Source organism: Carassius gibelio, chromosome B1, assembly GCF_023724105.1.
Source record: "Carassius gibelio isolate Cgi1373 ecotype wild population from Czech Republic chromosome B1, carGib1.2-hapl.c, whole genome shotgun sequence".
NCBI lineage: Eukaryota > Metazoa > Chordata > Actinopteri > Cypriniformes > Cyprinidae > Carassius > Carassius gibelio.
In genome coordinates this window covers 10,117,728-10,132,642 of record NC_068396.1, presented here as the reverse complement: position 1 = coordinate 10,132,642, position 14,915 = coordinate 10,117,728, and the positions used below count along the sequence as shown (strand labels likewise).

The window sequence follows — 14,915 nt, the reverse complement described above, 5'->3', positions numbered from 1 at the left end:
AGTATCTACTAATAAGAAAGCTATAAGGACTGTTAGAATGCATGGGAGGCGGACGCACTAACAAGGAGGCTAAATGGCTAAAGCCATTAGTGCATCTCTTGAGATCAGGGAGTGAGGTTTACCTGCACAGTACTACTCGCTAGCCTACGTTACATAAAGAGCTCTCAGGAGAGACACGGAGCAGTATCGTCTTCCTCCTCCAATTGTCCTTCAAGGCAGCTTGAAGTAAGCTTGTGTTATTGAAGTAACCAATAACATACAAGCTTTTCATGTTACAGTGTGCAAGTTTGTTCTGGGTTATTATTGTCATTCAGTAACACAAGCTTACTTCAAGCTGCCTTGAAGGACAAGAGCTCACCTTTACAGACTGAGACGATTGAAGGTCAAATATTATTTACATATTTAGTAATACAAATCAGTGCGAGAGCTTTCCAATATGCGCACCACTGAGTGGAGTCTGTACTTCCAGTTCAGAGAGCACCTGTCCATCAAAAGCTCACTATCCAATCATAGTAGATCACTGTTAATCCCGCCACCATGAGAAGTTTGTGTCAAAACCAAACGAAAAACTGTGAAAGCTTAAGCGAAATCTGTGGCAATGCATTCAGAATCCATGATTAGTGAAAACAAATATTTTTCATTAACAAAGAATGAAGCATATTTGAAGAGCCTTTTAATTTTGTGCGAGTTCATTTTTTTCATTTTCATTTTCATTGTGTTTTTCTTCTTTTGTAATGGCATATTTTTGATATTTTCTGAAAAAGTTATGTTCAGTTTTTATAAAGTTTCGTTCATTTTTATTGAAGCAAATGTAATTCCATACCCTCGCTCCGCACCACACTGCAACAGACGAGGGGGAGGGGCAGTGTGAGAAATAATGCAGAATCACAGGCGTGGGAAAGTTCTGAAGTCACGCGAGAACTCACGGTCGCTTGTGATGGGAGCTTATGAGAGCGGGCCCCTTGTTATCGCGAGAGTACGTTGCGGACGGATGCCAGCCAAACGCGTGTGAAAGTTCTCACGATGGTAAGAGACCGCACCTTTACAGCGCGGGCCGTGAGAAAAAGATTTCTTGAAGGAAGGAAGCGCGGGTACTAGGGCACATACACCAGGAAATAGGGATCTGACGTGAAGCAGTAAAAAAGTATGTTGTTATTAAAAGTCTTTAAAAGTTAAGAGTATAAATGTTTACCTTTCAATTCCATACATTCCAGTTATTTGAAATTATAAACCTACACATTATATGTGGTCTAATTAATGCCTATCTGCGACAACAATTAAACTGCTTTCACATCACCAGATGGCAGTATTATTTCACTATTAAACTGCTGTTGTTTCACACTGACTGGAGAAAAAACTAAAAAACTAAAATAAAATAAAAAAGTATTTTCGCTCAAAAATTGCTATATTGCGCACATACTTACAAAGAAACTTTATTTACTTAAACGTTACTTTTAAGTAGAAAGTTTAATAATAGAATAACAGTATTTCTTGTAAAGCGTTGGTTTCTCCAATAATCTGTGAAAATTATTTTACAGCTAAAACAATGTTAAGTGTATGACTGAGGTAACATACAGTAGCCTCGACTTTACTGTACTCAACACTGATGGCGTAATTTTCCAAATCCTTCATCACTTGAATTAAGATTATAATAGTTTAATTGTAAAGCAAAGATGTCACAAAATAACACTTACTTTGAGATCATTCTAGGGTTTAATACAGATTTAAAACAATAACAATAAATAGTTTAGTAGCTATGATACTGTTTTTGAAATCAAATCTTTGCATAGGAAAGGAAACAACATTTAACAATGTCTTGAGAGAAAAAAACAGCTGATCTTAAAAAATAAAGCATATGCATGAATCCAAAATAGTAAATAAAACAGTTATGGATAAGCATGTCCCCTAAACTCCTAAAACATTGTTGTCTCATATTTTAGAGCAGTCACTGCAATTTATGAAATAAATCAATAAAATCTGTATGCGTGTGTGTGAAAAAAAAAACAATCAGATGTAACCCCCTTTGTAATTGTTAACAGTTTCATAAGTAACTAATTTAATTACACATTTATATCAGTAACAGTAACTAATTACAATTACATTTATTTTGTAATTACATTATGTAAATTATGTCCCCAACACTTCATAAGTAGCCTACCATCAAAAGTACCAGGTTCTTTATTGGAAAAGACTAGAATATGACAGATCTTTTAATATTACACAACAATGTTATTTTAGTATAACTGGCATACTGTACTATACTAATATTTGTAATACATTTTAAAATTTTCCATTTTCTTTGGTAATTTAGTTGTGTGTGCAGAGGGGCATTATAACTACATATGGCTTTTAGTAATAATTGGTAATGCTTATTTCAGTTTAAGTTATTTTAGAACATCAAGATAAATTAGATAAAAAATTTAGAAACGTTTCCTTTGCAACTAAATGAAAAAAAGCTGAAGTTATCGTCAAGCTATTATTGATAACACACACAGTGCCCTAATATTGGCACCTCTTTCATTTACAAATATATTTTACATGGTGAAACTAATTGATCTGTTCAAATTCAAACATGTCTCTTTAGGATTAACCCAGTTTTTAGCAATCAATAGCCATGTTTTCTAATCAGAAGGTTGCCATATGATCTACACAAGAAGCAAGTCATGATCATCATCCCATTAAACAGGGATTTGAAGCCAGGTTGGCCTGCAAGAAGAGTACAGTAGGATGCTACTTACGTACAGTAGTACAGTACAGTACAGAGTACAGTATATGCTACTTACGTAATTCTGTGTTTTGCCCTCAATTAAATCAACAGCAATAAGGACATGAGTTCATGAAGTGTTTGAGAACATTTTAATTACTTCATTTTTAATTACTTAACATCAGGAACACGATGTCTCAGATCATTTGACATTAGGATTGCTTATTGTATTATCTTATTAGATGTGATTGCAACATATTTTAGATCTGAAGAATCGTAGTTATTTCACTACATGAGTATTTTTTGTTGTTTGTAACATGCTGGTTTACGTCATAAAGTTGATTCTAGCTACTGTAACTGTTATCGATGTTGGACTCAGCAGGACTTCTAAAGCCTTGAGGAATAACAAGCTTTCTTTTTTTATTTTGATCTTATCATGATGTCACTGACTCAGCATTCCCAAGGTAGGAGTTTGAGCAAACAAGCAGCCACAAGAAATGCTGAGATGGAAATTTTGTATATCACTAATTGTCATTAAAAGCTTGTACCTGAAATTTGGTCTCAAGTTATCTATATATATTTATATATAATGTCTGCTTTATTACTTATAAACTGCCAATAGTAATATGCATGCTAATAAGCAAATTGTTATTAGTAAGAATTGGTCCCTATACTAAAATGCACTAAATAATTAAAGCAAGATTAAAAAATTGTTGCACCACAGTCACTCAAAAGTGTTGAGTTAGCTCCAATAACTTCTATTTAGACTCATATTTAATCATTAGCAATATTTTATTATTCAGGAAAGCACAACTGACACAGCAGTGTTCATTTAGTACTTAGTAATCTCTATAAATATTGCTGATAGACACCATAGGATAACATGTTCAACCATAAAGATATGGCCGAAGAGGGCAAAGCTGTTCCCCCTCATCTTCATCCTGCTCTGAGTCTGCTTTATTCCAGTTATTATCAATTAATTGATAACTTTAACAACCTCCTTCGCCCTCTGCCATTTCATTGCTTGCTGAAGAAGGCCCTTAAAATAGAGGCATGTCATAAACAGGTTGATAGAAGATGAAACAGATATTGAGACAAAGCTCGAGTTAATTGCCTCAAACCTGCCCACTGGCCATAAAAATTATAATACATCATGAGTTTGTCTGATAACATGCAAGAACATGGGATATGTGACCCATAATCATGCCCTAAGTAGAAGAATCATTAACTATAATAGAGGAAGAGATATAATTGAGGGGAATGTTACATTGCACAAATCAGTAAAAGTGACAAGGATTCTGTGACTTGCGAAATTAAAAAATTATGATTTGCAGTTCACTGTGTTAACTTTGAATCAGTAAATGCTCATTCAGATATAAAGATAAATATAAGATGTAAACTTGTTATTGTGATAAAAAGAAGTTTTCAGAAAATACTATTTCTCATTCATAATTCATTTGATTCATAATCTTCCACATATTCATCATTCTGTTGTCAAAACAAGATGATAACTTACATTTTATAAAGCAATATGAATTAAAACCCTAGAAAGGATGATTACAGTTAGGTCACTTGAGTTTTGGACTACAATATTAATAATAGCATTCACAAATAAAATACAAATGGCAAAAAACAATCTGATATTTAAATGTTTTATTTGTTTAAAGTATATTTGTATATTTGTTTTAGTATGTATTTGCAGTATTTTCCTGGCTACCAGTATTTCACAGTAATTTTTACTGTAGTGTTTCTATATATAGTATTTAGTAATAAAGTATTTATTATCACAATTAAATATACTGTGGCTTCAACAGGAGCAAGAGAAAATATCCATGTTGTGTATACTGTAAAACCTTGTGTGGATTACTGTATATCAACGGCTTCTAGTGATCTACTTTCACAGTCATTTACATTAGTATTAGTATATAGTATATTAGTATATTCACCACAATTACATTTTGTAATATACCGTGATTTCAAAGTGAAAATGAACAGAAAATGACAGAGATTTAGAGATTTTCCTGCAGAATAACCAATGTCAACTTTAACAATATTAATTGCTCATTGTTTAAACAACATTATATTATTTCTGTACTATACAGTAAAAATTTCTACAATATTATCATCAGACTTCAAAGTCAATCTTTATTTCTCAATGTAACAGTGCAACTGGTTGTGTTTTTTTTACCCTGTTAAAATTCTGAAAGCATCAGGCAATTTATTGCAAGAAATAACTGTTTAATATTGTAAAATCATCGCAATATTTTACAGCATATAAAGGCCCGTGTTAAATAAAGCTTACATAAATAAAATGGAAACAGTAAAACAGAGGATAATGTGCAGATCAGAGCTGAAATTAGATTTAAAACATTTTATGTTAGACTTTGTGTATTAGCTTGCATTTATTTCCACATAGAGGTATTAAAAATAAAAGTATTTTTCACATTGATGCAAATAAAAGAACAATCATAAAATCTCATAATATGTAACATAAGATTGCATATTTAACAATAACATTGACAGTATCCTGTACAAAATAGCATCTCTGTATAAAAATTTCAATATACAAAGCAAAATAAATGTAAGTCTTTTAAAAATAATAATAATAATTATATATTTGTTTCCTCTTGCTCTAAAGTCCACTGATAACCTGTCAACTCCAGGTGTTAAACCAGTTTGAGTTGGATATGTCCGGTAATAACCTATAATTCTCCGTTTATCTCTAAAAAGTGGTTGCCTTCAGGATTTCACAACTGTCTGATGTTTTCTTGGCCTCCTTGATCTCAGCGTTCTTTGTCGGATTGTCAAACATTTCAATTACATTATCTTTATTTTCTTGTGTTCCTGTCTCTTTGACTTCTTCCGTGACATTGCAGCACTTGCAGCAACAGCAGCAGCGAGCAGCCATTATGGTAACTACTCTATCCCATGGTTCCAGAGAGTGAGCCCATTGAGGAAGAAAGTCCCAAGAACGAAGAACAGAAGGAAGCCACTGGGGTTTGTGCTTCTGTAGAAGGTTAACAATGATAACCAAGATCAGAATGGCCACTATGGGAACAAGAACTCCCACAAGTACCTGCCAGCCTGCCAAAGACAGGCCAAAGACCACTAGAGGGAAAATGAAGAAGCAGACGATGATGTACAAGCCCGAAAACCAACGGTATTGAGCTGTTAGTAGACCAAGAGCCTTTGCCATTCGAATGGGAAGACGTGTGAAAGGGATTGGGTACCACAGCACAATCCCAGAGAGGTTGAAGAAGAGATGAACCAAGGCGATCTAATGGAGAGAAGAGTTACCCCATTAGGTTATGGACTGGGTGTGTGAGTGTGATTATGAACACATTTAAATATATTTGCATGTCATGCAAACCTGTAATGAATTTCCAAGCTTTTCTGCTGGACTAGCCATGGCAGCTAATATTGCAGTAGTAGTTGTTCCAATATTGGATCCAAGAGAAAGAGGATATGCCCTCTCAAGTTTTATAACACCAATACCTGAGACCAAAAATAAAACTAGCTTTGTTAGTTTGTAGGTGCATTGTTGAATAGTTCAATACACCCAAATGTTCTTAGGTGAAAATTGTCCACTAATATATTTCTATTAATATATTTTCCATTAATATACAAAACATGTACCGGTATGAAATATGAAGCTGTTCTGCACTTGTTGGCACATCCATGAGTATACAGTAGATAATTAGCTAGGGTTATTAACTAAAATTAAAATTATTGAATTTTTTTTTACTTTGAAATATGAACTTTAAGTACTAAATTCATTCAAATTAAATAAACTTAAACTATAATTTAAAAAAATCTTAAAAGTTAAAATAAATTTGACATAATTTTTAATGTATGTGAATTGGACTAGAAATCAACACATTGGTTTCACTTTATTGTAAGGTGTCCTTCAGGTGGAATAATACATTTAAGTACAATGTAATATTAATTAACTACATGTACATACTATATGGGTAGGCTACTTGCTATGTAATTACGCATAACTGGTTGCAATTATAATATTACGTATGTGTAATATGTGTAACAAGGACACCTTAAAATAAAGTGTTACCGATAATTCCAAACATAAAAACATGAGGGTGAGTAAATAATGCCAAACTTTGACAAATGGTTGCACTGACCAACAAGTGGAGTTATAGCCGAGGTAAAGACAGAACTGCTCTGGACAATAAATGTCATTCCTGCTCCAACCACAATCGCAATGTATCCAGTCAGCCATGCAAATGGAAATGGAAAATCTGTGCATACAAAAAAAAAAACAACAAACAAAGATATATTTATATATTTGTTTCTACCAGCCAACACAAAATATAGTGTAGTCAAATTGAAATACCAGCTTTACTCATTTTGCTTATTTTAACAGGAGATAGCTTCTGGTTCTAAAATATCTCAAGGATGCTGACCAGTGTTCATTATCTTGTTGATGACAACAGCAACCTGGCCCTTGAGCATCGAGTTGAGCAATTTCACAATTAAAATGAGGCAAGTGCACAGGATGAGCAGAGAACAAGCCAGTAGAATCAGACCCACCGCCAGGTCAGAAAGGTTTGTGCTCACAAAGATGTGATTGCCTAGAATAGAGAGAGACCACAGCTTGTTTAGTCTCTATTAGCATAATTATTGTTGGATTATCAGTATCTATGAAACCGGGTGTCGTTTTAAACTCACATTTTTTGATGTTAATAACTTCTGTAACATTCTTCAATTCCCAACAAGGGAAGTTGCTGCAGTTTGACATTGTCACATTCTGGACAGTCTAGAAAAAAAAAAAAAAAATGTTTTTGTCAGTTGTCAGAAATATCAGAAAATCACAGTAGTTTGGCAGATGTTTGCAAAATATAATGTGTTTTTTTTTCCGCTTCCATCTGAAATCTGTTAGTGTAATTACCGTGTTTGAGAATGTCTGGCACCAGACCTTGATGAGAGATTTGTTTTTGGCTTCAGGGTCTCCAAGTGCAATGCCGCTTATCACAGACTCATCCAGCTTTTTAAAAAATATGTTTAAAGTATTAATTATTCATATTTATACTTCTAACATAGTTTGTAATTTTAAGTATTTGTAAGTTTAGTCATTTTTAGATTACTAATCTATCTTGCTCTTTGCATTCCTTGTAACTTTGTACTTTATAGAAGGGCAATATAAGTGTTTGTGTGGGGTAATTCACTCTTTCTGTCCTGTTGTTAATGTACACTTCTTTCAACTTACCGACAGAACTCACACACACACACATGCTCATACATACCTCAATGATAGATTCGGTGAGTGGGTCAGTGATAACATTCAGAAGGGCTGGTGCATTTTCTCCACTCTGGATATTAAATGATTTGACTATGAGATCTGTGAGCTTCACCAGGTAACCTGTGGCTACTTCCAGTGGCAAAAGCACCAGGACAGAAAGCCAGTTAAAGAAATCATGCACGGTGGCTCCCGCAAATGCCCTGGACACGGAAAAGAGTCATATCTCAATTAAATCTCAATTTTAGTAAATTTCTCTCTGAAGCAAGAAATCTGTTCCTGGTTCAAGTAATGTTCTGTTTGTACATTAGGAAGTTAATATTAAAGCCTTATCCTTACCTGCGGAACTTGTTCCTGTCGCCAACTTGTGTCATGGCTACAAAAGTATTTGTCACTGACGTGCCGATGTTAGTCCCCATAATAATAGGAACAGCAGTTGAGACCTCCAGCACTGTTGAGGAGTATACATTTATTAAAAGTGGAATTTACTACATCAAGATTTGCTATGACAATGATTTGATTTGATTATGATTTTGTACCAAATATTGACATCAAGTCTGCGATCCAGTTTTAATAAAATCTTGTCCATCAGTTCTATTCAAATATTTTGCTACAAAAATAGGCTTCATAACCAAATGTAACAGAAAGGGCAATTTGTGTCAGGTGGAATTTTACAGCTGACAATCTGAAGTCAGTTATGAAATACTGATAACAATTTATGAACCAATTCTCACTATTAACTAGCATACCCATTATAAACATATTGCCTGTTTATTAGTACTCATAAAGCACATATACAACGTGACCATATTCTACATGCCTAATCCCAATACTGAAGCCTAACAACTACCTTTGTTACTATTAATAAGCTGCAAATTAGTTTATTGAGGCAAATGTCATAGTAAATGGTTTGTTAAAAGTGAGAATTTGACCTTATAAAATAAAGTGTTACCAAAATACTCTTTTCATTTTTAGATTGATGCATTAATTCATTCATGTTAACATTTCTAATAATCGCCAGGACTGATATCTTGTCATAATTCTGGAGTTTGTTTGTACTCACAACCAGAGGAGACCATGCTGACCACAATAGATGAGGAAGTACTGGAGCTCTGGACTAGGAGCGTTACCAGCATCCCGATAACCAGGCCTGCCAAAGGGTTCGATAGCACTGAATTCTCCTGGAAAATGTCCCCTGCTGCTTTACCTGAAAAATAAATAAATAATACGTTTTTGTTATGCATTACGAATAACAATGAGAATGCACAGAATTCACAGGTTTCGACGTTAACCTGATGCCATAGGAGAACATTTCATATTTTATTGTGAATATTGGGGACTTTTTTAAAAAGCCACCTGTCCGTTCATTTAAAAGGATAATTCACCTAAAAATGAAAATTCTGTCTTTGATTACTGACCATAATGTTGTTCCAAACCTGTATGATTTTCTGTCTTCTGTGAAACGTATATATATACACACACACACACACACACACACATACACTCCACAAAATTATAAACGCAACACTTTTGTTTTTGGCCCCTTTTTCATGAGCTGAACTCAAAGATCTAAGACTTTTTCTATGTACACAAAAGGCCTATTTCTCTCAAATATTGTTCACAAATCTGTCTAAATCTATGTTAGTGAGCACTTCTCCTTTGCCGAGATATTCCATCCACATCACACGTGTGGCATATCATGATGATGATTAGACAGAATGATTATTGCACAGGTGTGTCTTAGGCTGGCTAAAATAAAAGGCCACTCTAAAATGTGCAGTTTTACTCTATTGGGGGGGTCCTGGGGGGGGAAACCAGACAGTATCTTGTGTGACCACCATTTGACTCATGCACTCAGGTACAGATCCTTGCAACATGGGGCCGTGCATTATCATGCTGCAACATGAGGTGATGGTCGTGGATGAATGGCACAACAATGGGCCTCAAGATCTCGTCACGGTATCTCTGTGCATTCAAAATGCCATCAATTAAATGCACCTGTGTTCATTGTCCATAACATATGCCTGCCCATACCATAATCCCACTGGCACCATGTGCCACTCGATCCACAAAACTGACATTAGCAAACCACTCACCCACACGATTCCATAAACGCTGTCTGCCATCTGCCCTGTACAGTGAAAACTGGGATTCATCCATGAGAGGAATACCTCTCCAAAGTGTCAGACAGCATTGAATGTGAGCATTTGCCCACCCTAGTCATTACAATGACGAACTTCAGTCAGGCTGAGACCCCGATGAGGACGACGAGCATGCAGATGAGCTTCCATGAGAAGGTTTCTGAAAGTTTGTGCAGAAATTCTTTGGTTATGCAAACCAATTGTTGCAGCAGCTGTCCGGGTGGCTGGTCTCAGATGATCTTGGAGGTGAAGATGCTGGATGTGGAGGTGCTGGGCTGGTGTGGTTACACGTGGTCTGCAGTTGTGAGGCTGGTTGAATGTACTGCCAAATTCTCTGAAATGCCTTTGGAGACAGCTTATGGTAGATAAATAAACATTCAGTTCACTGACAGCTCTGGTGGACATTCCTGTAGTCAGCATGCCAATTGCACTCTCTCTCAATGTCTTGTGACATCTGTGGCATTGTGCTGTGTGATAAAACTGCACATTTTAGAGTTTATTATTATTATTATTATTATTGTGGCTAGCCTAAGACACACCTGTGCAATAATCATGCTGTCTAATCATCATCTTGATATGCCACACCGGATTGATTATCACGGCAAAGGAGAAGTGCTCACTAACACAGATTTAGACAGATTTGTGAACAACATTTGAGAGAAATAGGCCTTCTGTGTACATAGAAGTTACATGAGTTCAGCTCATGAAAAATGGGGGCAAAAACAAAAGTGTTGTGTTTTTAATTTTGTTCAGTATATACACTTCTTGTCCATACAGTGGAAGTCAATGTTTTGATACAAACACATCTTCTTTACTGTTCCACAGAAGTAAGTCATACAGATCTGGAACACACAAGGCTGTGTAAATGATGACAGAATGTTCATTTCTGAGTGGACTATTCTTTTAATGCACCAAGAAACTAACGCATTCTTTCAATCACTGAAAACTGTACTTTAGTGTGTTATTTAAGTGTTTATTTCAAAATATACCTCCAACAAGCTGGAAAGCTGAGCTGAGGATGTCCAGTGAGCAAACAAACATGTAGAGAAAACCAAGCAGCAGAATCAGCTTTGCTGCTATAGTTAAAACTCTCAAGATCTTCCCTTTAGTGTCCAGATCTAAACAATTAACATACAGAAAGAGAGAAAATTGTGAAGTAGTTAATTATTTATTTAATCTTGTATAGTCTTGAAAAAAAAATAGAAAGAATTGATCATTTAGAGGCCTTAAACATTGTGTATCATATATGATATAGTATAGGGTTTAAAGAGTTAGTTAGTTCTGGTAAGGTCCACCAGGCTTACAAACAAACATTTAGCATACCTGCCCATTTAACTCCTGTGTCCTGCAATTCAGGCATGTCCCAGGGATCATCCTCAATTAGAGCCGCTGTGGAGACAGCAGGGGCCATGGAGAGAGACTTCCTTCTGGGAACTAAGAGAAGACATAAAAGAAAAGAGGCGAACTTCACTAAAACTGGCTAAATTTTGAATTTGATACACAATTTATACAAATACAATTTATACTCAAATATTCACTGTGCCTACCATCAAGTGTTTCTGTTGGCTTCCCCTCAGATTCATCTTCGTGCTTTGGTCGTGGTGCCATTGTCTGCAAAATATAAATATCAGTTATATTACTGTTTTATTAATTCATTTTCAGTTTTGTCGGACTGAGATTGTTATGATTTGTGACATCTTCTCTACTCTACAAATGTAATAGTAATGCTAAAGCCTGTCAGTGATACTACAGTCAGGTTCTATAAAGATAAAGTGATACTACTAATTTCTGTTATGAAATAATTTTATTGGTGTGGAAAAAATAACAAGATATGATACAAAAGATAAATATGTACCATTCATTAAGACATTAAGTATTTCAATAATTCAGAATTCAGACTGTTATCTGGATTTTTTATAATGTATAAGAATTAGGAATTCAATACTTTAACAAATCTGAATTTCAAAATTCAAGATTTAAATATTGTGTTTTGGATTCTAGTTTTTTTGTAAGTAAATGCACAGAATGCAAAGAGCATCACAATAATCGCTTCCTCAGTTGATTTAACTCACATGGTTTTGTATTGATCTCTGTTCTGTGCTAAATAATTTCCACACTGGCTTCAGCGCTGACAATGAACAGAATACGATTGACATTGTGGATTATCTTAGTTATTTGCTATATAAACAAAAATCAAGTGAAGCTTATATGAGCTTTTAAAGAACAGTAAAACAGTTTGCTTAAAAAATTGAGAAGCATTTGTTATTTTCCTAGAAAGAATGACATGACGATGATGATGATGATGATGCTATTGCACAACAGGTTATTTTAGGATAAATTTTTTAAGTCTGTTAACATAATCAATAATGAGATCTGTATGCTATAATGTAATGACAATTATAAAGATGATTTGAAATACTATACTATTTTCATGCTTAGTATAAAATGTATAGTCATGTGATGTATTGTACAATGCATTTAACTGCACTTGTAATCTTCACTATTTTAAAGTTTGCTTGTTATGTGTGTGTGTGTATATATATATATATATATATATATATATATATATATATATATATATATATATATATATATATATATATATATATATATATTACGAATAAATGATATACTTCTGGTATATATATATATATATATATATATATATATAAATATATATATATATATATATATATATATATATATATATATATATATATATATATATATATATATATATATATATATATATATATATATATATATATATATATATATTTCAATATTAAGATTATATTAGATTGTATTTTAACTAATTAATTTAATATTTCAACCTTTTTAAACATCATTTGAATATGTTCTAAAGGCATTTTCACCCACCTGAGATTTAGTTTGGTTGCCTGTGTTGGCTTCTCAAATGCTGTCCAAACTCTTCTGAACACCTTCTGCCACGTGTGTTTTGCTGAGCCCACCTGCCTTTGTGGTCAATACGTGCCTTCTCTATGGTCTGAAGCGTGTTCCCTCTCTAGGTTTTTACTTTCAGACCTCAAATAAAAAAAATCTAAAACTTGAACAGAAGCACTTTTCTTGAAGGAGACCAGTCAGTAAAACATACATGTCCAGGTGATGTGTCTCAGATTCTGCTGTTGTTCATAATGGCTCAATTCAACTTCTGCTCAGTCAGACACATTTATAGCCCTCCAGCAGATCATTTAGGATTCCCCTGTCCAAGGTTTACCACGTCAGTGATAACACTCGGAAAAGGGAGTGTGTCTGTGTGTGCCCATTCATGTGCATGGTTCAAAGTGTCCGAGTGTGGCATCAGATAATGACTGTGTAAAGGTATCTGTTTTTTTTAAACTATGTGGAAGAACTAATGTGCAACTGTGTGCTGTGATGTGCCATGATGTGCCATGATGTGCCCTGCGTCACGTTTTATTATGTATTTATTACGCTTACATAAAAAAAAATTTAACAAAAGCTGTCACTGGGGCAAAAGAACTTTCAAAAGTATTGTTTAGGTATACTTTAAAAAAACTTGACTTTGATTTGTATATTAACTTAACATACTAAAGTTACTAGTAAAACTGAAATAGAATTATTAAAATTATAGATATGAATCAAAATTACAAAAGCACAGAACAGAATTAATTAAACTTGAATTAAAATGAATATCAAAATATCAAAATAAAATAGAATTTAAAAATTAGTGCTGGCCAATGATTAATTGTGCTTAATCGCATCCAAGTTTTTTGTTTGTACGCATGTAACACATGTAAATGTGTTAATTATGAATATATAAAAACAAACATACAGTATATATTTATATACAGAAAATATCTGCATGTATATATTTATGTTCGTGTAATGTATATTATTTACAGTGGTGGCCAAAATTAATAGGACACTAGTATTTTCAGCAGCTAAAAAAAATTGTTTTAATTCAGTTCTTTCTATCCTGTCTGTAGGAAATATCAGTTTACATTTCCAAACAATTAATTTTGCCATTAATTGTAATAATCCAGTTTTTAAATAAATAAATGTAATGATTAAATGTAATAAATGTAATGATTCCCTCTTTAAGATACACCATTATTTAAAACTCTGGCATTTATTTCAATAGCATAATGTCCTCTGTAGAGGACAAAAATGAACTGATGGTTCTCAGGAGAGAATGTGTGAGGACATATGTATGTGTGTGTGTGTCTGTGTGTGTGAACCCTGAATCTAGGGCACTGATCAATACATGAACATTCCCGTTGCCCTGCATCTGCACTGGATCACATGACAATCAGTTTCTGAATGAATTAAATCATTATTATGACGGTAGGGGAAACATCTATCCATAAATAAAAAATAAATAAATACAAAAATGCTTGTGGATGCGAGGATGCTGGAGCTGGAGCCTATTCTAGTATCTTGGGTGGATGGACAGTCCATTACAGGGAAATTGGGAAAACTGTCTCCCCTAACACATTTATATATTAAATGTCATATTACGAGATATAATATAGAATATAACAAATAGTTGTTAATGGAACTTGTAATGCAGATGTATTTCTCAGTTTTATCCCCACATCAAAACTCTGTATGAAAGGAAAGTTGACTGCAGAGTTAAACTGCAGTGCTCTCTGCTGGAATAAAAGCACGGGTTACATTAGGATCAAGCCATTTTGTCTTTTGTATTTTTATTTTATTTTATTTTTTTATTTAAGCTAATAAACCATAATGAACAGTAAATTATTTGTGAGAATTCTAAAATTTCTGTGTGAAAGTTTCTTACAGATTTGTGTATTAGACTCTTAATTCAAAGCCC

The 14,915-nt window shown here is 33.9% G+C and overlaps 1 protein-coding gene across 1 annotated transcript; it reads right to left on the bottom strand.

Annotated features, from left to right (window-relative positions):
- Positions 1-4,614: 4,614 nt before the first annotated feature.
- On the bottom strand, positions 4,615-13,261 carry slc34a2a (solute carrier family 34 member 2a). The gene is made up of 13 exons (XM_052545316.1): positions 12,980-13,261; positions 11,647-11,710; positions 11,423-11,533; positions 11,089-11,217; positions 9,022-9,165; positions 8,298-8,409; positions 7,966-8,161; positions 7,611-7,706; positions 7,391-7,478; positions 7,126-7,293; positions 6,844-6,960; positions 6,075-6,199; positions 4,615-5,981 (listed from the first exon to the last, which is right to left on the bottom strand). Exons 2-13 carry the CDS (start codon positions 11,705-11,707, stop codon positions 5,427-5,429), a joined length of 1,902 nt encoding a protein of 633 aa, XP_052401276.1. The 5' UTR covers positions 11,708-11,710; positions 12,980-13,261; the 3' UTR covers positions 4,615-5,426.
- Between the last annotated feature and the right edge of the window lie 1,654 nt (positions 13,262-14,915).

Bases quoted from the DNA above. Each gene is read 5' to 3' on its own strand.
- slc34a2a (XM_052545316.1), bottom strand. From the start codon at position 11,707: ATGGCACCACGACCAAAGCACGAAGATGAATCTGAGGGGAAGCCAACA. The intron at 11,218-11,422 runs GTATGCTAAATG...TTAATTGTTTAG, and splicing joins CACAGGAGTTAAATGGGCAG to ATCTGGACACTAAAGGGAAG. The intron at 6,961-7,125 runs GTCAGCATCCTT...TTGTATGCACAG, and splicing joins CAACAAGATAATGAACACTG to ATTTTCCATTTCCATTTGCA.